Genomic DNA, 25,675 nt, shown 5'->3' with positions numbered 1-25,675 from the left:
CCTTGTTTAATGCTCACCACAGTAGATCTGTGATGGTATGGTTTAAAAATCACTGAAGGGAGGAAGGGTAATGAAGGAAGAAGTTTGATCCAGATGAAAAGAGGATGATGGGGAGGGGGCTGAAAGGTTGTAGCCAAGCAGACATCAAGACGAAAGCTGTGGTGATGTGAGCGCTGCTGCGCTCTGAGCTCCTCAAATAATAGCAAAAAGGTAAGATGCTGATAATTGGTTTTAGCATTTCTTTGTGACCTTTATGTCGGGCGCAGACAAGCGACCATTTGCAGTTTTCATAATTGCATTTTGTTTCTCCACAGAGAAACAGAGTCTGTCACATTTTTAAGGGGCTGAAAGCTGTTTTCGGAGTAATTGCTTCGATGTACGATAACCAGGGGATCTGCGTAATGTGACAGCTGATGGAGATAAAAGCGCAATACGAAAGCTGGCCGCAGAATGTTTCATGGAGCGACTCCAGTCATCCAAACGGCACTGGTTTCGGGAACATCACAGCCAATCCTTCCAGACGAAACGAAGAAGTGGCCAAAGTGGAAGTGACTGTCCTGGTGCTTGTGCTGCTGCTTGCTCTGACCGGTAACCTGTGCGTCCTGTGGGCCATCCACTCCACGAAACACAGTCACTCTCGGATGTATTACTTCATGAAACACCTCAGCATCGCCGATCTTGTGGTTGCCATCTTTCAGGTGTTGCCACAACTCATTTGGGACATCACCTTTCGCTTCTACGGGCCGGATTTCCTGTGCAGGCTAATCAAATACCTGCAGGTGGTCGGGATGTTCGCGTCCACCTACATGCTCGTCCTGATGTCCGTGGACAGGTGTTTAGCAATCTGTCAGCCGCTCCGATCCGTGCGTAAAAGGCACGATCGTTTGTGCGTAATGGCTTCGTGGACGCTCAGCCTAACCTTCAGCACCCCTCAGGTGTACATATTTTCAATGAAGGAGGTCGAGGAGGGAGTTTTTGACTGCTGGGGGGAATTTGTACAACCCTGGGGCGTCAAAGCTTACATCATATGGATGAGCTTCAGTATTTACATTTTACCTGTGGTGATTTTAAGCATCTCCTACGGCTTGATATGCTCTAAAATATGGCAGAATTTCAATTTAAAAACTAAACGGGAGCAGTGCGTGTCTCTGTCGCCCACCACATCCAAAGGCGCGCATCCCCTCTCTGGTGTGAGCAGCGTGAGGCTCATCTCCAAAGCCAAGATCCGCACTGCCAGAATGACTTTTGTCGTCGTCCTCGCTTTCATTATATGCTGGACGCCGTATTTCTTTGTCCAGATGTGGTCTGCGTGGGACCCTGCAGCGCCAACCGAAGGTAAAGACAATCCTTTGTATTCATTATTATTAGCAGCAAACTAGGGTGTTGTCCGTGGGGATCCACAGGCTCCAGACTGGGTTGTGTTTATAAAATATCTGACATTTTTTCAAGGGTGGCAATAAATTATGCGAAGTTTCTATAATGAGTTGAAATGGCCAGCAGAAGAACTCAACCCTTTTATTTCCTGTGAATTCTGTAATTTCTTTTAATGTTAATTTACTATCTTAATGTATTTCTAAATAGTTTAGATTCTTATTATCAATTACACACAATTATTATCATAATTATTATTACCATTATTATTGTCATCATCAGTATTATTATAATTATTTTATTTTATTATTACTTATATTTTGTCATTTGATTTTTAAATGTACCACAATGGAAATAAGTGTTTTCAGTTTCTTGTGTCGTCCATGTATTTTTAATGTATTTACAGTTATGTACTTACATTGAACTAACTAAATAAAATAACGCACGTGTGCATGCAGGCATGCATACAGTACACAAACCCATTTCACTTTTAATATATAGATGATTTACTAGCCCCTGCTGGAATGGTGTGTGAGTCCAGAATGTAATTATCAACGTCCTTTGTTGAGTGTTGTTAGATATAGCCATAGTTTCTCCAACAATATCACTCCTATCAATGTTCCATTTTGGCAGCACCAAAACCCAAAATACATAAGCATATGAAATGGCAAATGTCAGATCTCCCCAGTTTGTCCATGATCGCAGTCTCACACACACACACACACACACACGCATGCATACATGTACGCAGTCACCACTTTTAATGTATTGTGGTGAGCTACGTGGAAGAATGAAAACTGAGCCAGAACTTTTTTCTTTTCTGCATTCTGTCCCAAGCACATGCTTTTATGTTTACACACCCACAAACACAGACAGTGCCAGAAGACATCAAATGCACTACACTTTCTAGTAGGGTTGCCAACTCTCTGAAAAATAAATAAGGGACACCTCACCGCCAGGGCTGACCGGCCGACTGACCATTGCCTTCACCCTTCCCAGCGTCTGTGTGAAACGATTTTTAACCATTTGACTGTTGACTTGACCCTGAATTTAGGTAGATGCATACATGCATTTGTTCTGATATGAACACGTGGAAAACAAATTATTATTTAGCAATTTATTTTTAGTGCAAAATAAATTTTCACTCACAATTTCAATATGAGCATTCTGTCTTCTTTAAAAATAAATCTCTGTAGTGCTATTGCTTAACTTAAAATTGTATAAATTAACAACAACAAAAAAAACAATAGAAAATTTGCATCATCCAAAACAATGTAACAGTGCAAAACAATGTAACAGTGCACATTTACACATTTAGTGTAATAAAAAGTGCAAAAAATAAAGTCTGAAAAGTAAACAATACTGTTGTCGCGCACCTTTTCCACCCAGCCATTTTCCTTTTCTCATTCGCCCCTGTATTTTTGCATTCTTTTTTGTTTTTTGTTTTTTTAGGAGTAGTAGTAACGACGTTACAGACATTGCTGTCCGTAGGCATATCTGCAGTGCCAGTGTCGGTGTCTGTATCGATATCAGCCATGCTGATTTGTTATTGTCGTCCAGCGACCGTCGTCGGCTCATGACGTCGGTATCTTCTTGCGAGCAGATGTCCCTCGACCAATGAGATAAGAGTGATTCTGTATTGTCAACTTGTGTCTGTCAGCTCATTGGTGAAAAGCAGAAGAGAGGCTGGGATCAAATTTACTGTAAGTTTCCATATAAAGCGCCAGTCAATTCCATTGACATTTTACAGACTTTTTGATTCTCACAGAAATATGGGACAAACTGTGTCCCGTTTCAGGTCAATACGGAACGCACACTTTTATTTCCAAATAAGGGACGATTCCGTTTTTCAAGGGACGGTTGGCAACCCTACTTTCTAGTCATGGTAACGACAACATGACACAGGTCTGTGCTCTACATGTTCACGGAATAATTACATCTGCAGACTCCTGGCCCGAACAGAACACCCCATCTTTGTTAGATCCATATTTACGGACTCTTGTGCTACTAGCCGACTTTTTAATTCCTGGACGTTTCAGGCGTGCAGAGGTGATTTAGCTGAGAGGTTTGGATCGTAGCTCTTCTAGATCATCCTGAATCCCCAGAGATATGTCAAAGTCATCTTAAGTGCCTAAAAAGAGCAAAGTAGGCTCTTCCTCAAATGACAACAGCGTGACGCTAAGTAACATAGCCGCCATGCTAGAAGACCACCGAGCGAGCATCGCTGCTGACTTTAAAATGTCGTTCGCTACACTGTAACTGAGGCTCAACAAAATGCAGCTGGTGATAACAGACCATGGTCAGCAAATTGACACTTTGGAATTGCAAGCTGAACTACAGGACAAACAAATTTAAGCACTCAAGAAGACGTGTGCAGCGTTAGCTGACAGCAACAGTAAGCTAACAGCTAAAACCATCGATCTTAAGAGCGGCAGCCACAGGAATAACATCAAGATAATCGGCCTTCCAGAATCCATCGAGGGATCCAGGCCCACAACTTTCTTTGCTGACCTCCTGATGGAAGTACTCTGTGACCAAGGTCAAGGTCAGGTTTATTTATAAAGCACATTTACAAACAGTCAACACTGCCCCAAAGTGCTGTACAATAAAAGGAATTAAAATTATATTTAGTTAAATACAAGAACAAAATAAATCAACAAGACAATAAAAGATGTGGCAGTATTCAGCTCATCTTGTGTTAAAAGCCAGTGCAAAAAGATATGTCTTTAAAAGAGTCTGAAAAGAGTCAATTGAAGGAGCCAGTCGGACATTCAATGGCAGAGAGTTCCAGAGCTTGGGCCCCACAACAGCAAAGGCTCTGTCTCCCCTGGTCTTCAGCTTAGACCTGGGACAGACCAGTAAACTCTGGTCCGCGGAGCGCAGAGCTCTTCCTGGAGTGTGCAATGACAGCATATCAGATAAATAGAATGGGGCTTGACCGAGAATTGATTTAAAAACAAGCAACAAAATCTTAAAATCAATTCTAAAAGCAACAGGTAACCAGTGCAGTGAAGATAAAACAGGAGAAATGTGTTGGTGCCATTTGGCTCCAGTGAGCAGACGCGCAGCTGCATTTTGCACCATCTGGAGGCGATGCAGAGACGACTGATTAAGACCAACATACAGAGAATTGCAGTAGTCTAAACGAGACGTGATCAAGGCGTGCACAACCTGTTCCAGCTGTTTTGGGGGCAGTTAACGCTTGATTTTACTTAAAAGTCTAAGCTGGAAGAAGCTTGTTTTGACCACTGTGTTGATCTGCTTCTCGAATTTAAAAGAACTGTCTATAAAAACACCAAGGGTCGACAGTAGGAGGCGAGTGAACCAAGGGCAGAAAGGTCAAGGTCACCAAGGACCACAATCTCTGTTTTGCTTTCATTCAGATTCAAAAAGTTTAAAGACATCCAGTCTTTGACTTTTTGAAAGCAAGTCTGTAGGATGGCAGATGAGTTTGTTTTAAGGTTCAGAGGTAGATAAATCTGCACATCATCAGCAAAGCAGTGAAACTGAATGTTATAGTTCTTAAAAATTGATCCTAAAGGAAGCAAATAGAGCGAAAATAGAATTGGCCCTAAAATTGAACCTTGAGGTACTCCACAAGTCAAAGGCTTTCTGTGATGCAAAGGGACCAAGGTTTACAGAAAAGCACCAACCAGTCAAATAGGACTTGAACCATGAGCACTGTGCCATTTAATCCAACGCACGATTCAAGGCGAGATAAGATTTGGTGGTCAACAGTGTCAAAGGCTGCAGTTACATCTTAAAGCACAAGCACTGATGAGCTGCCAGAGTCCATGATTAAAAGAAGATCATTAAAAACTTTTTAAAAGAGCAGTTTCAGTGCTGTGCAAAGGTTTAAAACCAGACTGGAATTTTTCACTTATGTCAAATGCAGTAAGGTGTGACTGTAATTGAGTATAGACCACCTTTTCAAGTATTTTAGATAAAAATGGCATCTTAGAAATGGGTCTATAATTAGAAAAATAGCAGGATCCAAATTATGTTTTTTTAAGAGGGGCTGTATTATGGCCTGTTTAAAGGAATGAGGAACGACACCTGAAGTCAGAGAGGCATTAATCAACTGTAAAATACAAGGGCCAACTAAATCAAGGACTTCTTTCAAAAGCTTAGCAGGAAGGAAATCCAGTGCACAGTCTGAAGACCTTAAACTTTGAACAGTTTTAGATAGGTCACACAGAGAAATAGACCAGACTCTACAGTCCCCACCAGAAATGGACCGCGTTCACGGGACATTGACCACCAAACCTCAGCCTGGTGCTCGCCCCAGGCCGGTGATTCTACAACTCCACCACTACCAGACGAAGGAGCTGATCATGCACGAGGCTTGTAAGAGATAAGGGAGTCTAAACTACCAGGGATCATCGATCCAGATCTTTGAAGACTACACACCAGAAGTCGTGGTGGAGCGGGCTAATGATGATGGTGTGATGATGGATGATGATGTGATGATCACTAGTGATGATGGATCAGTACAAACTCTCTCTACGGCCGTCTCTTCTCTTCCCGGCCCGTTTGCAGATCACTCTGGAGGGCGACGTGAGGAAAAGAGTCGAATCCCCGATGAGGCCTTCACCTTCGTGGTAGAATTTCAATGGAGCACCGGGAAGAGCTGAATTTCCTGATGACTGGTTAGACCTGACTGTGCCTGGGCTAGAAGTTTTTTATTTTTCACTTTTAAAAAATTTATTTATTTATTTATTATTCGATTGACCGTAGTTATTATTCGATAATTATGCTGAGTTAGCCCTGGAGCTAATACTGCTCTATGTCACTTTAACATAGTTTTGAAGGAAAAAAAAAACTGACCAGTTTCATTTAAATTATGGTGTTTCCAGAGGAAATACTGGATTAGAGTTATAATTTCAATTGAAGGTGCTTGTCTTCTGTTTTGTTTTGTTTTGGTTTTTTTGGTTTTTTTTCTCAGTTAATCTATGGATGAATCCAACTATTTAGTATTTAGCACTTCCTAATATGGACAGTTCATAGTTTTACTTATTCAACTTTGTGCTTGATTTGAGATATTACACCGGTTCAGATCACATTTTGTAAAATGATGCTAGGCTACAAGCCAAAATGTACAAAATTCAAACTTAATGTAGGGGTTTTAACTTGCTAGTAAAGCTGCAAAAGGCGTGAAAGTAAGAAATGAGACAGATGTGGAAAAAAGGGAATTATGAAAGTTCATGTTTGTGTTGGCTTGACAGATAGTAAGAAAATACAAGGCATACAAAAACAAATGAACTAACATTATGAGATCTTGTAAGAAGCAATATTATAGTGATTTATTGGAAAAAAATAAAACCAATATTAAAGGTATTTGGAAGTTTTTAAATTAAATCATTAAAAAGAAAAAAATTGTTAAAGATTATTCATCTTATTTTTACATAATTTCTGACAATTGTTATTGTGAATAAAGTTATTGCAGATCATTTCAATGACTATTTTGTTAATGTGGGGAAAAAACTATCAAATTCAATTGTATCCTTGAAAACATTTTCTATGGACAACAGTAAAACAACACAATTCTAGATTCAATGCACATTTAAGAAACAGATTAATGACAATTCATGAACTAAAAGGAAAAAAAAATCAGATGACAGTTACAAATTTGATATGTTTTTGATAAAGAATATTATTGATTGTATTGTTAAACCTTTAACTTATATTTGTAATTTGTCATTAATGACTGGGAAATTTCCTTATAAAATGAAAATAGCTAAAGTGATACTGCTATTCAAATCTGGTGACAAACATGTCTTTTCAAAATATAGGCCAATTTCACTCTTAAGACAATTTTCAAAAATTCTGGAAAAGATATTTGTAAAGAGGTTAAACAATTTCATAACTAAACATCATATACTCAGTGAACAGCAATATGGACTTATCTGGTTTTAATTGATTTTGTTGAACAAATTACAAATGCAATTGAGAACAAGCAATACTGTAGGGGTTTTCTTTGATTTACAGAAAGCTTTTGATAAATGCAATTGAGAACAAGCAATACACTGTAGGGGTTTTCTTTGATTTACAGAAAGCGTTTGATACTATAGATCACAGTTTACTGTTGGATAAACTACAGAAGTATGGTATCAGGACTGACACATGATTGGATAGCTAGCTATTTACACAACAGGTATCAGTGTGTCCATATTGGTGGGGTAAATTCTGAATTTTTTGAAAATTACATGTGGGGTGCCCCAGGGTTCAGTCTTTGGGCCATTGTTGTTTCTGTTAAATATTAATGATATATGCTGGTTTCTAAGTCTGAGTTGTATTTTGTTTGCCAATGATACAGTGGTGTTTTGTAGTGAGGATCATCTGGGACAGCTCTTGGACATGATGGAGAGGGAACTACTGAATTTCAAACAATGGTTTGATTTAAATAAATTATCACTTCATCTTGGTAAAACAAAGTGTATTATATTTGGAAATAAGCCCACGATGCTGAAATTGAAATTGTAACTGAAACCAAATTTCTTGGAGTTTTTATTGATGATCAACTAAGCTGGAAAACTCAAATGATATAAAATGTAAAATCTCAAAAGCCATCATAATCCTGTATAAAGTACAAGGCTTCCTCTCTCAACATTCGTTAGTCATATTATTCATTACATGTCCCATATATGACCTATTGCATTGAGGTTTGGGGAAATATACAAAACAAACACAAATCCAATATTTTTACTACAGAAGAAAGCTATAAGAGTTATCAGTAATAAACTATATTGTGAGCCAACAAACCCACTATTTCTCTGTTAACATATTTTGAAATTCTGGGACTTGGTTGATTATGGTATATCACGATACAAATCATGTATAAAGTTAAAAATAAAGTTTTGCCTCAACATGTCCAGGAACTGTTCCAAATGAGGGAGTCCAGCTATAATTTGAGAGGAACATTAGTATTTGATAAATTAAAGACTCACACTACTGTAAAATGTCATTGTGTTTCTGTAAAAGGTGTAAAAATTTGGAATAACTTCTGATAGCATTAAATTATCTGGTACTTTAGTTGGCTTAAAAAGACTTTATAAAAATAATAAAATAAGGGGCAAAGCCATATTAATCAGAAAAAATGTTCATTTTACTAATGATAAAGTAATAAACTCAAACGGCCGTTACGTAATTGTCAGTGGCACACTGTATGAAAAGCTGGTAATATTGGTGTCTGTCTATACACTCAACTGTGATGACCATAATTTTGTAAGTTCATTGTTTACCGCCATTCCAAATTTAGACTCTCATCTACTAATACTATATATATGTATGTGTATGTATATGTCCATGTATGTATGTATATGCATATATATGTGTATAAATATACATACATACATACATACATATATATATATATATATATACACACATATTAGTTCACTTTTATTGCACCTTTTACTTTTTTTTAGTGTTTATGATTGCGTGCTTTTACTATGTTGTTATTGTTTTTGTCAGCACAAGTACAAAGATACTTTTCACTGCATTTTACATATTGTATATTTGCATGTGACAAATAAACATCTTGAATCTTGAATCTAATAATGGGAGGGGACATGAATTGTGTGATAAAGTCTTAGACAGGTCTAGCCCATGATCTTCTATAACTTCATTATAAATGTCCCAGGTGTTTTCTACATTCATGAGTCAATATGGACTTGTAGATCGTTGACGTCTTTCGTATCCCTCTGCAAAACAATATTCCTTCTTCTCTCATGCGCACTGTGCATTCTCCAGAATAGACTATTTTTTAATAGATAAAAACTAATTCCAACAATTGCATCTTCCCAGTACTTACCCATAACAGTGTCAGACCATGTCAGTAATTTCACTTTAGTATGAAACCAAAGAGGTTTAGACGCTGGAGGCTTGACCCTCTTTTGCTGGCTGATGTCAGCTTCTGTAAAAAACATTACTGATTCAATTAATTTTTTTTTCTATGAGACTAATAGAAAGGAGGAGACCTCCCCATCTTTATTATGGGATACCCTCAAAGCTTACATTAGGGGTAAAAGAATTTCTTTCACTTTTTATGCAAATAAAACACGTAGAGCTGGACAGAAGGAACTAGAGGACCCTATTACAAATCTAGATAATACTCTCTCATCCACATATACACCAGTTTTATATAAAGAAAGGATAAAAGAACAGAACAGGACCTTCTTTTAACCTCAGAGGCTGAACAGATTCTTCTCGACGCTCAGGGGCTGGTGTACTAGCATGGAGATAAAGCTGGACGCCTCTAAGCTCATCAGCTGAAGGCAAAGGCAGCATCAAACCAAATTACTCAGATAACAGACGACTCAGGCTTAATTTCTCAGGTCCCAGACAAAATAAATAGCACATTTAGGTCCTTTTTCTCTCAACTATATACCTCAGAATCCCTCACAGATGATAATCAGTTGGCTGACTTTTTTTGACAAGTTGGTTCTACCCAAGGTTTCTCCCATGTATAACCTTAGACTAGATTCTCCTCTCACTCTCCAAGAAAATAAGGAAGCAATGCAATCCATGAACAGTGGTAAATTCCCAGGCTCAGATTAATTTTACAAAACGTTTTCAGATCAATTAGCACCACTGCTGCTTGAAATGTTTAATTAATCATTTAAACAAGGCACCCTACCATCTACACTTATGCAAGCTTCTACTTCTTTCATTTTAAAAAAGGGAAAGGAGCCACTGAGCTGCAGTTCTTATCGGCCAATATCACTTCTCCCTGGAGATGACAAAATACTAGTAAAGACTCTGGCTTGTTAATTGGAATTAGTCATGCTTCTGATAATTTCAGATGACCAGACAGGATTCATAAGAGGAAGACATTCATACTCTAATATTAGAAGACTACTCACTGTCATTCTCCCCCCGTCTTCTTCAAATGTCCCAGGGGTCATTGTCTCACTCAATGCAGAGAAGGCGTTTGATCGGGTGGAGTGGGCCTCTCTCTTTTTCTTCTTGAGACGTTTGGGGTTCAATTCTGATTTCATCTCATGGGTCAGATTACTCTTCTCCTGTTACCTCAGTGTGCGCAAATAAGCAGTGCTCTTTTCCATTCTCATTGTTTCGGGGAACATGTCAGGGATGCCCGCTGTCCCCATTATTATTTCCATTAGCAATTGAACCACTCTCTATTTCACTAAAGATGGAAAAGCATTTATGTCAAGCTGAGTGGAAGCGAGGCACAGACAGAGGCTGGACACAAAATGCAGACTCTCAGGCGAGGCGTACGAGTAAAATGGTTGGATCTTTAATGCAGGCAAGGGTACGGTACACAGGTAAGCAGTCCACGGAGCAAAGGTAACAGGCAGGGGTCAGACAAAAAGACGTGGTCAAAAACAAGCAGGGTTCATTATACGTGCAAACAGGGTTATCAGGGCTGAGGCAAAAGGCAAAATCCGAAAAGCAGAGCAGGGTCAAAACATGGCTTGGCATAAACAGAACTGAGACAGAGAACTGATGAGTGAACATAGTCAACAAATGAGCAAGGAAGGAGTGAATGAAAGAAGCTTAAATAAGAAAGCTGGTGAGTGGCGAGACGCACGTGTGGGAGAAGGATATGAAATGCAGATGAAAGAGTGTGAGGGAAGGAAAACAGGAAGACGACAGATCCAAAGTGAAGTGATGAAAGATACAAAAACAACAGAGCAAGTACAAGATAGTGACGTGACATAACAACCAATCAAAGACGGACTTAAATACTAACATGAAAAGAATTGCATAAAGAAACAACTATAAAAACTGAAAAGGGAACAACCAGTAAATAAATGCTAAGATAAAACAGGAACTGAACTTCACAAGTGGAAAAAGTAAATAACAGATAATTCAACAAATGATAAGAACAAAACAACCAAGAAAGAAAACTAATCATGGGTCACACATAGCAAGAATTTGCTGGAAGCATGCCTGACATGGCAAATATTGCCATAATCCAATGCAGTCGGGAGGAAAAGAGGCGTGGCCAGCAGTGTCGGCGCGCAGAGACTGCCTCATCCACACCTCTCAGATCGCATCCAGAGCGGATGTAGACAACACATACTACATAAAAGGCACTGCAGACTGCCTGATCTTCAAATGACTGGATGGGAAACACAGACCGCAGCGCTGTGTTCCTCGTGCGCATGCATGTGAGCAACATGCACACGTGTGGGGCTTCAATTATCACTCAGCCATATGTGTGTGTGTGTGTGTGTGTGTGTGTGTGTGTGTGTGTGTGTGTTTGTGTGTGTGTGTGTGTGTGTGTGTGTGTGTGTGTGTGTGTGTGTGTGTGTGTGTGTGTGTGTGTGTGTGTGTATATATGCATAATGCTGCATGGGCCACTAAATGCTTTTCTTAAAGTTTGTTGTCATTGGGCCATGCAGTCCCTCAGATGGAGCACCTTTCCAGGGAGCTTTCTTTTTCTTGTTTCCCCACTTCAGGAGCACAACGCAAGTCTGGACACCGTGATGGTTGGATTATCACATGGACTTAATTATTTTCTTTTGGGTGAGAGGATTTTAACCGCAGGTGGCTGTCCCGGCTTCCTGTCCATGTTTGCGCTGTGAAACACTCCTGGACCGCTGTTGGAGGTGAGATTCATGTTTATTAATGGCGTAACGGCCTGGCACAAGTTCCATGTTATATCTCCTACAATGTTAGAAGTTGGTCATTTATTACAGCGTGAGATCCATTCAGCTCCGTGCCTGACGCATGCAATGACACGTTACTGTGCATCATGGAGAAGCAGCTGCCTGTGTTATGATGGAGACAATAGTTCACATTATTTACATCGCCCATGGGAAGGAATGGACAAATATATGTACTGTAAGGTCTATTGTGGATATAACAGCTGTTCAGATTTGCGTCAGTGCACGGAGCTTTCGGTTTGAAACCCACTGTTCATGATAATAATTCAGAATTATTATTGTGATGAAGCGTGCCACACACATTTCCACAGTTCCTTTGAGCTCGGGGGGGTTGGGGTGCATTATTATATGTGACACAGGTCATACCAGCAGGCTTTGCGGTGCCAGATCTATCTTGAGGTTCCCTCGTATGTGCTCAAGTTGTTTCAGAAGCCATTTTGCCACCACTGGAATATGTAAATTGTGGTCAGATGGTCCTCAGATTACACATGGACCACTGTCGGATAGGTGTCCCATCTTGACCGTGCCCAGAGAGTTTTGAACATGTGCGTAACACTCGGGGTCACCAGCCGATTTTGATCAACTGTGTGGACTACCGCAGATGGCTGTCAGAATATTTTGGAACTGAAATCTGACACTTTTTGGATGTGCGCCGATTCATAAGTCCAACGCCACTCTGCATGATTCCGGCTATGTATGTCAGGGATATAATGATTACACAATGAAGACACAGACTGGCAGGGCAAAACTAGAGCAGGCCTGAAAAAAGGCTAGAGTATGAAAAGTAATAAAGATGGCTAAAAGGCAAATCATTGCTAAACAGTGAATACATGAAGAACACAAACAAAACCCGAGACTACCGAATAACAGATAGTGACATAAATGACTGAACCGAAAATAAATGATAAACAGAAAACAAAACCAGAGACAAAAGTACACAGAGAAGGGATGATCAAAACCAAACTCGGATGAAAATTAACAAGTGACGAAAACAATTATTTCATCAAGATCGGCGCAGACAGTGGAAAAGGAAAAAGGGACAAACAATGATTGAAACATAAACAGGGCCAAAACCTGACAGTTTCAGAGAGATTGAAAGATTTGGCATTAAACATCAAGTGTCACTATATGCAGACGATCTGCTCCTCTATGTGAGTGACCCACTGACAAGCATCCCACACATTCTAAAATTATTAGACTCTTTTAGTCAATTATCTGGATATAAATTAAATATTGCAAATAGCGAATACTTTCCAATTAACCAATTAGCCATTGACCTGCAGTCATCTGCTATACCTTTTTAATATAGCTAAAAATGGATTTAAATACCTATGCATCAAGCTTTCTTGATCCCTAAGAACAATACGTGAACAAAATACCACTTCACTAACAGCAATGGTCAAGTCTGACTTACAAAGATGGAAATACCTACCATTATCCCTCGCGGGTAGGATAGAAATTATGAAAATGAATGCATTACCAAGATACTTGTATGCTTTTCAATGCCTTCCCATTTTCCTATGCAAAGCTTTTTTTTTCTACTTAAAATGACATTATGTCCTCTTTCATCTGTGCTGGTAAAAGGCCCAGGGCAAACCATACACTTTTGTGCAGGGACAAATCAACTGGGGGACTTGGACTTCCTAACCTAACCAAATACTACTGGGATGCTAGTGTGCACAAAATAATATCCTGGTTTCTTTCCCCCAGCCCAGCTGGTGCCGTAGTGAGTCAGCTACCTGCTCTTCTTCACTACTGTCTTTGACCTGTAGCACTCTACCCATTTACCCACTGAGCTTTACCTCTAACCCTGTAGTAACTGGGACATTGAAATTTTGGGCACAAATAAGACGTCGCTTTGGATGGCTCACTCTCCCCTTAGCCTCTCCCATTTTGCAGTAACCACTTATTTATCCCAGCAAAAACAGACCCACAGTATTCAATACTAAACAGCAAGGGGCTTCAGAATTTGGGAGACCTGTACATTGATGGTGTATTTGTGAGTTTTAACCAATTAATCTCCATATTTAATTTATCTAAGTCTGATTTCTTTCGTTACTTTCAACTTCGAGACTTTGCAAAAAGCACACTACATCATTCCCTCATGTACCAACACCTAGTGGGCTAGACCTGGCTCTCAAGGCTAAAACTTTAAAGAAGGGCCACATTACTTACCTCTACAATTTGCTCTCACCAAATGAGGACACCAATTTAAGCAAGATCAAGATAAGGTGGGAATCAGAACTCCAACTTGTATTCTCTGAGCCCTACTGGGAGAGAGCTATGGGGGCAGTTAACTCTTCATCCACTTGTGCCTAAACTCATCCCAGACCTATTTGATGATAAGTGTAACAAATGTCAACAGACTCCATGCAACCTCACACACATGTTTTGGGTGTGCCCCAAGCTATCTGATTTTTGACAGCAGTTTTTTTTTTTTAATCATTTCACATATTGCAATTTTTGCTAAACCTCCGGATAACCTCCGTACCATGACCAATCAAAATAATGATCTAGCATTCGCCTCTCTCTCGCATCTCATAAGAGAATTCTTTTGCTTTGGAAATCTTCTCGACCACCTTTAATTAAAGTCAGGTTGCATGACATCATGGGCCTTTTAAAACTGGAGAAGACTAAATGCTCACTTAGAGGCTCATCAGAAAAGTTTTATACACACTGGAGACCTTTGCTTGTTCACTTTGATGGGCTACCAGCTCAAGAAGTCTGCCTGTGAACAGATACGTTTATCATGATGTCACATTCAGACTTGTTCATATGGGCCTGTTTGCCGGCGGCAGACCCCCCCCCCCCCCCCCAGAATGTAGTGAATTTAGTGGTCTTTAACACTACATCATGATGCTTTACTCCAGAGTGAGCAGCTACAATAGTTATACAAGTGAACAGGGGCGTAGGTTTGCATATGGACCATAGGGACAAGTCACAACCAATATTTTGGGATGGCAAAATAGTCCCTACCAATATTTAGCATTTTTGTTTATATAACAAAATCATTCACTATTTTTTTGCGAACTCGATACTATAATTTTAGTCGTCACGTTTTGTGTTTTCGACGTGCCAGAATGACAGGGTTACCCATGTTGCAATTTCATTGGCTCACGTTCTTCTCACATGGACGTAAACAAAGCGCATCTCGTGGCAGGCAGTGCTTCATTTGTAAAGTGGGAGGTCCCGGAGCGCAGAGGATGGGTGGCTCCGGTGCAGTGTTGCCAGATGTACGATAATTATCGTATTTGTACGATAGTTTTGCCATCTGTACGATCTATAATGGGAAAAAATCCAATATGTACGATAATTTCAGTTGGTTGCCCAAACACGCATCTCTCTCTGACACCCAAGAATCATTTTGCAGGCGTTGCACTCAGGCGGCATCAAAGACATACCACACACAGGGCTGCTGCTGGCTTTGGGCTGCCGGGACAGTCATTTGAAAGCCCGCCCCCTCTCATACAAAGTAATGAGTTCCCATCCAATCTCTGCAGGACAGGAAGATTCCCCAACCAACATCTTTTTTTTTTTTTTTCAAAACTGTATTTCAACAAATGCAATAACAAACGAACAAAACACAAGCGCAAAGAGATATACAAGAAAAATAAAAAAAAGTTCAAGTTCCTTATGGAGGTGTCAACATTTTTTTCTGTGTTCAACAAAATCTGCACAAGTGTCCATGGCATCGGATGACGACAGCGACCTCGAGGTTGAATTCGACTCTTTCTAGTCTGGTAATTAACATGTTTGTGTTACTTCACAGTCTTGCTTGTGCATTTGCGTTCTTTTTGTGCCATAGTTTCCCCATTAATATAATTACTGTTTAAAAATGTGACATAAAATTCTTTGTAAATTTAAAAAAAAAAAACGCTAAAATAGCTACGTTGTATGCGTTTTGTTTGTGTACGATAATTTCTCCCAAAATATGATAATTTTGAGGTTTTGGTACGATAGTTTCATATTTCATATCTGGCAACACTGCTCCGGTGCAGAAAAACAAGAAGGGCGGGGGGGAGGGGTTGCGAACAATGCTGTGCGCCACACTTAAAATAAACTGCACACCCACACAAACACGCACACACACCTTCACAAATGACACTAACACCCTGCCTTTTCCTTAAAAATTACTACATTTATGTTTGCTGTCTGTCTCTGTACTTTTCTGTCACTTTTGCGCTCTTTTTCATACTTTTCCCTCGTTTCAAAAGTCACCGAACGCACTTTACTGTAATATATGCAACATATAGCACACTGTTGGAAAGCACGGGTTCTTGGCTTGCTGTCAGTGTTGAAATTTTTCAGAGTGAGGGCTTACATGAGAACTTACGGTAATGAGAATCAGCGGCGCACTAGTGTGAAACTTCCGTGTTTTTCCTCTGCGTTATGACATCACAGGCTTACGTTTACCGTAGTACACCATATATATCATTGGAAATCCCTTTTTTTTTTGGCAAATTAGGTTGCCAGATACCTACAACTGCATTATTGATGAAGAGAATAGATTATACATCTTGTTTGCAAAAACTTTTTTTTTTTTTGTTAGCTCCACAAGTATTTTTTTTTTGTTGTCTTGTTCTCTCAGGTGTAGGCCTATAGAATAGATTCGTGATTTTGGGTGCAATTTTGTTATTTAAGCTATTTGTTTGTTTGCCTACACACTTAATATTGTAAATAAAGTGTTAAATTATTCAGCATTATGTCGTCATATGTTATGTATTATGCTGTACTTGTGCATCTAATGGTATGAGTGGGTTAGGGGGTGATGGTGGTGAGCAGGGGGGCCGGGTGGGGGGGTGGGGGTGGGGGGTGGTATTGTCCCTACCAAAGCTGAGACCAAACCTACGCCCTTGCAAGTGAATTCTTTACTTTCAGCAGTTTAACTAAATGGAGCTTGTAGTTTATTTTTATTATTTGTATTTTAATCAGATTTGTAATTTGTGACATGTCTACAAGTTTGTGTGTTATGGTTTTCACTTGTGGTTGTCACTTGTTTTAGATTCTATTTTCATTTAATTTTGATTTATTTATACAGATTAGAGGATCATGGGTTGTGGAGGAAGAAGGGAGTTAAGGGTAATTATGGGGTTCTGTTTGTTTTTTGTTATGGTGGGGTGGGGCAAAACTGTATTTTTGTACCTTAAGTCTGTGACTTGCATTTAAAAAAAACAACAAAAAAAACCCCTGCACACTAAACTTTGTTCCAAAGAATTAGTGACGGTCAATTGGTTTTGAATTCTGCAGCGTGTTTCAGCAGCACGGCTCAGAGTGGATCATTAACTTTTGCTTGCAGGAAGCACTAACGTTAATGTCCTAGCAGACTCAATGGCTCTGCTCTGTAAATGCGACTGCACTGACTGTATCTTGCATGAAGAATAAGTGCCACCACATAAAACCTTCACAATTTCAAAAACTCAACATACACAGACAGGGATGTGAAACAGTGGTGGCTGAGTTGAGAAGCTAATTTAGAAACTTGATGTTATCCGTAAGATACCTTTGTCGGACGTTTTTAAAATAATCTAACCACAAATCTAATCATTCTCTTCACACGTTGTGGGAGAGAAAGCATTAATGGAGAACTCCGTTTTACGACCTAGATTTGATTTTTATTAGCATACAAAGCAATGTTACAATAAATGCTACAAGATCTTCTGTACTTATACATGAGTTTAAACATTGTTATCATTATCTGTCAAGTGGCCCTCAGTCTTGTTGTGAGGGTTGACCAGCAGTTTCCACCACTTGGACAGACAGCGTGCTTCAGATGTTAGAACTGGAGGTCACTCAATGACCAAGCCTTAGCTTTTCTTTTCTTTCCTTTTATTTTGAAAAGCCATCGCGGCCAAGTACAGGGAAAAAAGCGGCTATACTAAAATACAAAATGGAGTGTAATGGGGCGCAATGGAGCCTGATAATCACGAAATGGGGGTAAAATGTAGCAAAATGGAGCAGACTGATCCAGACTGATTCTAAATATAATTAAATATGATTCAATTAAGTACTTTATTTTTAAGCAAAATGGAGTGAAATGGGGACTGATAATAATGAAACCGGGGTAAAAACAGCAGACGGACTCCAAATATGATTCAATTAAGTACTTTTATTAATTTTTTTTTTTTTTTTTTGTGAAATGAGTACTGCTAATAACAAAATGGGGGTAAAACATAAGGAAATGGAGCAGACTGACCTATCGACTGAAGTTTCATCTCTTGAATGTGAGATGGCTCACCTGCCCCTACTACATGTACTGAGAGCATCTCACAAAACCCAAAAGCCAAGCAATTAAATTAAAGTACTTATTTGGAATCAGCCTGGTTCAGTCCATTTCGTTACATTTTATGCCCATTTCGTGATTATCAGTCCCCAATTTGCTCCATTTTGTCCATTTTGTATTTTAGTATGGCCCCTCAAAAAACCTTTAAATACAAACACAAATAGGTCAAGGAGAATGTAACCCATGAAACCTAAACACGTCTTAAACTACTAATAATTTGTCTTAAAAAATAAGTAGAAAATACTCACCTTTAAAGTACCCCAAATAAACTAAATACATATTAAAGTGTTGTTGAATAATGATTTTTAATCTTACAACTTTAACAACTCCGGTATCCCCCATTGTGACCAATCTGTACATGGAGCTAGTGGAGAAGAGAGCCTTGGAGTTGTTCACAGGCATCTCTCCCAGTCACTGGTTCAGATATGTCAATGACGCATGGGTTAAAATCAAGCAACAAGAAGTGGAGGCCTTTACAGAGCACATCAACTCAGTGGACTCCAATATCAAGTTCACACATGAGGATGCCAGAAACAACCATTTAGCCTTCTTGGACTGTGATGTTACGATTGGAGAGAACAGGCAGCTCCAGACAGGGGTTTACAGAAAACCCACTCACACTGACCAATATCTGCTCTTTGGCTCAATCCATCCCCTTGAACACAAGCTCGGGGTAATCAGGACTCTTCAACACAGAGCCCTACAGGTGCCCACAACTACAGAGGGAAGGGCTAAAGAACAACAACATGTCCGGAAAGCCCGCACAGTATGTGGGTACCCACGATGGTCCCTGGATAAAGTGCAGAAGTCCCATAGAACAAAGAGACCAGACAGACAGGAGACGGAGGTGAGAAGAGGGGAGTGTCTCTCCCTTATTTAGCAGGAGTAGGGGAAAAACTACAGAGGATCTTCAGACAGTACAAAATCCCACTTTACTTAAACCTGTTAACACCTTGAGACAGAAATTAGTTCACCCTAAGGACATGATCCCTAGTTACAAACAGAGCAATGTAGTGTATTCTATCAGATGTCAGGAAAACTGTAACGAACACTACATAGGTGAGACTAAGCAGCCGTTACACAAAAGGCTATATCAACACCACAGAGAGGGCGCTGGTGGACCTCAGTCTGCAGTTCATCTCCACCTTAAAGACACTAACCACATGTTTGAGGACAAGGAAGTTAAAATCTTAGCCAGAGAGAAGAAATGGTTTGAGAGAGGAGTGAAGGAGGCATTGTATGTGAAACATTTGAAACCCAGCCTTAACCGGGGAGGGGGTCTGAGACACGCTTTGTCCCCTGTTTACAATGGGGTACTCAGGTCAAAGCAGTTTCAGTGTTTTGTTCATGGTAATGAGTCATTCACGTCATCAGGAGAGTCGTCAAGAGAGGCGTCAGTCCCATCGTTAGGAGGGACAGCTGCCCTGTCATTAGGAGGGTGCTAACTAGAGCACAATAGTTGTTAATTAGAGCAATTGTTTAGTCACTAGCCAATAGCAGTCTGCCACTCGGTAGGAAGGGTCTGGTTAGGTTTAAAACTCCAGCTTTTGTGGCTTCTGTTATTCTTCTCTACAAGAGTCAAGACAGAAGTCAGACTACCAGAGCAAGAATTTTAGCTGAGGAAGCTTCTGCGTTTTGAAGCGAAACGTTCTCGCGTCAAGCAACCCAGTCCAGTCGAAGATTCAAGCTTCTCTACTATGGAAACCACCTGGACAACTGAGAGCCTTCACAGAAACTTTATGTACATATTTTAAAATATGGTCAGAAATAAATTCAAACAAAGCAATTTTGTTGAATGAAAATATTTTTTAAAAATGATTAAACTTATTTAGCAACAAAACAAGAACAAGATGCTTTCAAAAAATGAAACAAAAAAATGTTTTTTTTTAAATGGAGGGTCATACACCTTAAAATCACTAGCGTTAAACTAACACTGTCAGTGTTAGTTTTACACTGGTGAGTTTACTGTGTACTTCGGGTGCTCCGGCTTCCTCCCATATCTAAAGACATGCAGGGTAGGTGGTTTGAAATCTTTAAAAATTGTCCAGGTCTCACATGTAAAAGAGATCTTAATCTCAATGGGACTAAATGACAGTTTAAAAAAATTGCTCATCACGAGCGAAGGCAATGGAGCATGAATCCTCTTTACCACAGAAGTGAAAAGATAAAACAAAACAAAATTGTAACAGGCGATAGCATAATGCACTCTGCAGTCTCACCACGAGATGGCACTAACTTCTACACTATGAAGCTTTAAAGTAAAAGATATTTTAAAAATAACCTCATACATCATCCCTCATCCCTTTAATCATTCCCCATACATCACGTCACCAGAATCTGGAATGCATGTACAGAATGACAAGCACTTTGCAGTTATAGAATGTTTAACATTTTTACCACAGATATCTGCCACATAGATGTGTTTTTCATCAAATAAATAAGTCACACATTCACCTTCTTTCCATTATTATGACTTCAGTCCCCAGCTGTATGTTGTGAAATTACAGAAAGGAACCAAAACAAATTTTGCTTTTCCTGCCTGGTAACATACAAAAAAACTGTGCTATAATTCAAAGTGCTGTGAACAAGACACAGGGGAAACACACATGCACGCACGCATGAACACACACACAAAAGAACAAATCTCAATTTTGTCATTTGAGCTTATCTCCTTTTAAGTGGTCTCTGTGGTAAAACACGTCAGAAATGAGGCCAGGGTGTTTGACATCTATGTTACACATGGTGACACTGCCTTCAGTTTTAAAAGCTAAGAAAAACAGTGTAGGGAATAATAATAATAATTATTATTATTATTATTATTATTATTATTTCATTAGCTGTATATAGCACTTTAACCAAAAATGCTTCACAATCACACTATCACAAAATTATTCAAAAATTTAATCATTTAAAATAAATTACATAAAAACAAACTCAAAACACCAAACATTTCCCACCATCAAGAGTTGTAGGCAGCCAACAAAAGGTGTGATTTTAATCTAGATTTTAAATATTTCAATAGAACTCGACTGCTTAATCTCAGGCAGCAGTTTGTTCCACAGCTAAGATGCACAAAATGCAAATGACCGACCACCCGCAGGTCATCATTTTGTCTCGAGGAACACAGAAAGCAGCACTTAATAAATCATTTTCACGCTATTAAGCTCCTAAAAACCTTGATATTGTTCCCTTTCCAGTTTGAATGACTTTGCTATATACGTATGTTTTATTTGTAGTACAAATGTGTCAGAAACTATACTGAACAATAATATCAATGCAAGACTTCCATTTTTCATGAGTTTAAATAAAAGATCTCTCTTCACACAAAAGGTTTATTTCCTTCTAATGTTGTTCACAAATTTGATTTAAATAAAAAAAGAAAAAACTGTTAGTAAGCACTTCACTTTTTGCCAAGTTAATCCATCCACCTGGCTGGTGCGTCAATGCTGATTAAACGGCATGATTATTGCACATACTATGTGCTTTGAACTGCTCACGGGAAAAGGCCACTCTAACATGTGCAGCTGATCTTGAAAATAGACCTTTATTAGTTGAAGGTGGATGCGTTGATCCTGGACTGTTTTGGTTCTACTGTTGGATGTTCTCCCAAATTAGTGGAAATGACACTGGGGGCAGTTTGTGGTCATGAAATGAACATTCATTTCACACTAAACAGCTCTGGTGGATATTCCTGCAGTTGGCATGACAACTGCAATATCCCCGCAAACTCATGGCAAACTCATGGCATTGTGTTGTTTGATAAAACTGCACATTTTAACGTGGGCTTTTACTGTGACCAGTCCAAGGCACGCGTGCAATAAACATGATGTTTAATTGGCATCTTAATAGCAGATACAGCTCATACATGTGATGTAAAGAAGTACAGTTGTCTTCAAATCACAAAAGTTTTACTCATTCATTCATTGCCGCTTATCCAGGTCTAGGTCATTGTGGCAGTAGATCAAGCAGCTCATCCCTAACTTCCGTATCTGAATAAAAAGTCTTATCGTGCCCCGGTCCTGTGGAATGCTCTTCCTGCATTAGTGAGGCAGTCGGACTCTGTTGAGACTTTTAAGTCGCGATTGAAGACGCATTTGTTCTTTATTTTATATGATTAACATATTGTTTTACTATGCTTTTTATTCTTTTTACGTTTTTTTTTTTTTTGTGATGCTTTTAATCTTTTAATTGTGCTCTTTGATCTTTTGGTTTAATTTGTTGTTGTTTTCTGTGAAGCGCCTTGAGGCAACACTGTCATGATTTGGCACTCTATAAGGTCAATAAAATGAATTGTATCCTTGGCCAAGTCCTCTAACTCTTCCTGGGTGATCCTGAGGTGTTCCTGAGCCAGCTGGGAAATATATTAACTTTAGCATGTCCTGGATCTTCCCTGGGGCCTCCTCTCCCTAAGAGACAAACAGGGGTGATCCTCTACAGATGACCGAACCACCTCAGCTGGCTCCTTTCAGTGTCAAGAAGCAGCGGCTCTACTCAGAGTCCCTCAATTTCAGTTTCAATTTCAATTTATTAATTTATATAGCGCCAACTCACGACAAAGTCGCCCCAAGGCTCTTCACACAATTCATAACAACACAAAGTAAATTAACCCCTTAACACCTGAATTTATATAGCTGTATATAAAAAACGTTTTGTGTGTTTTTGCCTTTAAGTAGATGGTAAATAATGTTGAGATAATTAATTTCACTTTTGCACAAAAAATAAATAGTAATTTTGGTATTTTGGTAATGAATTTATGTTATAATAATAATAATGGTATGTTGCAAATTTGTGACAACAGACATACTGGTCAATTTGGTATGTTGCATATTTGAGTCAAATATTGTAGCATATATGCGACAATAGGCGTTAAGGGGTTAAAATCAAAATTAAAATCAAGAAAGGCACAATAAAAAGATAAAACACAGTAGAATAAAAAGAAATTACAAAGCAAACATAAAAACAAATTAGATTAATGATAAGACATTCTAAAAAAGTGGGTCTTCAGTCTTGATTTAAAAGTCTCCACCGTGTCAGACTGCCTAATAACTGCAGATAGATCGTTCCAAAGAGTCGGACCATGGTAGGAGAAGGCTCTATATCCCAAAGACGTCTTGTTCACCCTCGGAACACACAAAAGCCCTGCGCCCTGTGAACGCAAGGGCCGCGCAGGTACGCAGGGCTTAACCAAGTCCGCCAGGTAGGAAGGTGCCAGTCTGTGAACAATTTTATAAACCAACAATAAGACTTTAAAATCCAATCTGGCAGAAACCGGAAGACAATGAAGGGATGCCAGAATGGGTGTAATGTGGTCAAACCTTCTACTTTGTGTCAAAAGTCCCTCCCAGATAGTCGAGCTTCTCACCGTGTCCAGGAATGTAAGCCCTGATACCTGATGGAGGAATCTCTTTTCTGCCACTTTTATCCATGACCTTGTTCTTTCGGTAATCACCCAAAGTTCATGGCCATAGATGAAGATAGGAGCGTAAATCAACTGGTGGTAAATCGAGAGTCTTCCATTCTGCCTCAGCTCCATCTTCACCACAATAGTCTGGTACAGGCATCTGCAAATCATCAGACGTCACCCCAGTCTGTCTGTCAATGTCACGATCCAACTTACCCCCACTTGTGAGCAAGACCCTGAGCCACTTAAAGTCCTCCACTTGGGGCAATAACACTCCCCTGACCCAGAGGGGACAATCTGATGAAGTCAACAAAACCACATATTACTCAAAAAGCAGAAATGTAATTCTGAGGTCACCGAACTGGACACCCTCTGGTCCCTGACTGCACCTTGAAATAATGTCAGTGAAAATCAAAAACAGGATTGCTGACTAGGGGCAGCCTGGAGAAGTTCAAGAGCCAGTGGAAACAGGTCTAATGAGATGCTGAGGGATTATTTAATGCACTTTATAAATAAAAAGGCAATGCAAGTGTTATTGCTAGTGTACGACCACAGCGGAGGCCCAGCATATCAATAAGTTTTGTTTCAATACAAAAATTCACACTGTTAATTTAAACTGACACATTGAAATTTTCATTTCACTGAACTACCTGACAAACATGAGTTTGTATGATGATAACTTAGAAATCCATTTGAAATTTCAAAAATTATAAAAGAAACAAGCTTCTGTGACTTATTGACTATATCCTTTATCTACAGTGTAAAGTTTTGCATTTTTCCTCTTAGTTTTTACTTTTATGTAGTTGTTCATAAAATTAGGGATAAACCTAATTAAGACTAAGTAAGCTGTGCAATGTTTAATGAACACTCAAACAAATTAATATGATCCCGTTCATAATAGTGTGAAATCAAACTGATCAGCGCTAACAGAGTTAATTTACACTATGATTAGTGTTCATTTAACATTGTTTTGAATGGAACCACGTGCACCCGCTGCAATGTTGATTTAATACTGCAAAATCCACTGTGTGCAAACAGAAGCACAAAAACCTGAAATGCGGATGTCAGCAAACAAAACATGAATAATGGAATGAAGAATTGCTGCTTCAATCTTTTATTGTCTATAACGCTCATCCTTATTGTACCAATCGCAACATCCACAACTCAGTCACATTTTCCTTATCAGATGCCATCAGATTGCAGGTATAGAATGAAGTAATTTGAATTTGATTTCTCCATTTTCCTTTTAGATGTGGCCTTCATCATTGCCATGTTGCTGGCCAGTCTGAACAGCTGCTGTAACCCCTGGATCTACTTGTACTTCACTGGTTATCTGTTCGGTGACCTGATGCGGTGCTTCTTCTGCTGCTGTAGATCTTATATGACAGCATCCTCCTGCAGCTGTGACCACCAGTGTAGGCACAAATCCTCCACCTACGTCATCAAGAACGGCAGCAGCCAGAGGAGCCGCACCCAAATTTCCAGCACAGGAGGACTCAGAATCTAATGCTTCACTTATTCAGTAATTTATTCTTCATGCAAACCCCATTTTTCACATTTAATCATCTTCATTGGTACTGCTACATATGTAAGTGAGAAAAGAACAAATGTGACCAAAATATCTCAAAAAGAGAGACGTCTAAATGGAATTCAGTGTGGGAATGATCCTGTTGCTAAACTAACATTGAATAAATTAGAAGGTTCCTCTTAGAATTTGTATATATTTGCACCATTTGGACCAAGGCCTCAAATTAGGGAATAACGCTGTTGTGTCTGATGATTTGCGGACATCGGTAAAACAGCACAGTTTATTTTTCTGCAGGTACTGTAATTCAGTCGGCGAATCGTTGTGAAAGGTTGTGTTCGGCTCGTCAAAGCTTACGGGAGCAACAGCGTCTTCATGCCAAACTGGAAATTCTGTGATCTCGTCTGCTGCATTGAGTTAAATCCATGGTAAATCCATCGATCAATCCAGTTTAATCCATTAAA

The 25,675-nt window shown here is 39.3% G+C and overlaps 1 protein-coding gene across 1 annotated transcript; it reads left to right on the top strand.

Annotated features, from left to right (window-relative positions):
• Positions 1–413: 413 nt before the first annotated feature.
• Positions 414–25,334, top strand: LOC117506773 (isotocin receptor-like). The gene is made up of 2 exons (XM_034166369.1): positions 414–1,335; positions 24,937–25,334. Exons 1-2 carry the CDS (start codon positions 414–416, stop codon positions 25,191–25,193), a joined length of 1,179 nt encoding a protein of 392 aa, XP_034022260.1. The 3' UTR covers positions 25,194–25,334.
• The last annotated feature ends 341 nt before the right edge of the window (positions 25,335–25,675 follow it).

The sequence above is a fragment of the Thalassophryne amazonica genome, chromosome 3 (genome assembly GCF_902500255.1).
Source record: "Thalassophryne amazonica chromosome 3, fThaAma1.1, whole genome shotgun sequence".
In the NCBI taxonomy this organism is placed as follows: domain Eukaryota; kingdom Metazoa; phylum Chordata; class Actinopteri; order Batrachoidiformes; family Batrachoididae; genus Thalassophryne; species Thalassophryne amazonica.
The sequence above is the reverse complement of the archived record's forward strand: the minus strand, read 5'-3'. Positions and strand labels throughout refer to the sequence as shown.

Bases quoted from the DNA above. Each gene is read 5' to 3' on its own strand.
- LOC117506773 (XM_034166369.1), top strand. From the start codon at position 414: ATGGAGATAAAAGCGCAATACGAAAGCTGGCCGCAGAATGTTTCATGG. The intron at 1,336-24,936 runs GTAAAGACAATC...TTTTCCTTTTAG, and splicing joins CCCTGCAGCGCCAACCGAAG to ATGTGGCCTTCATCATTGCC.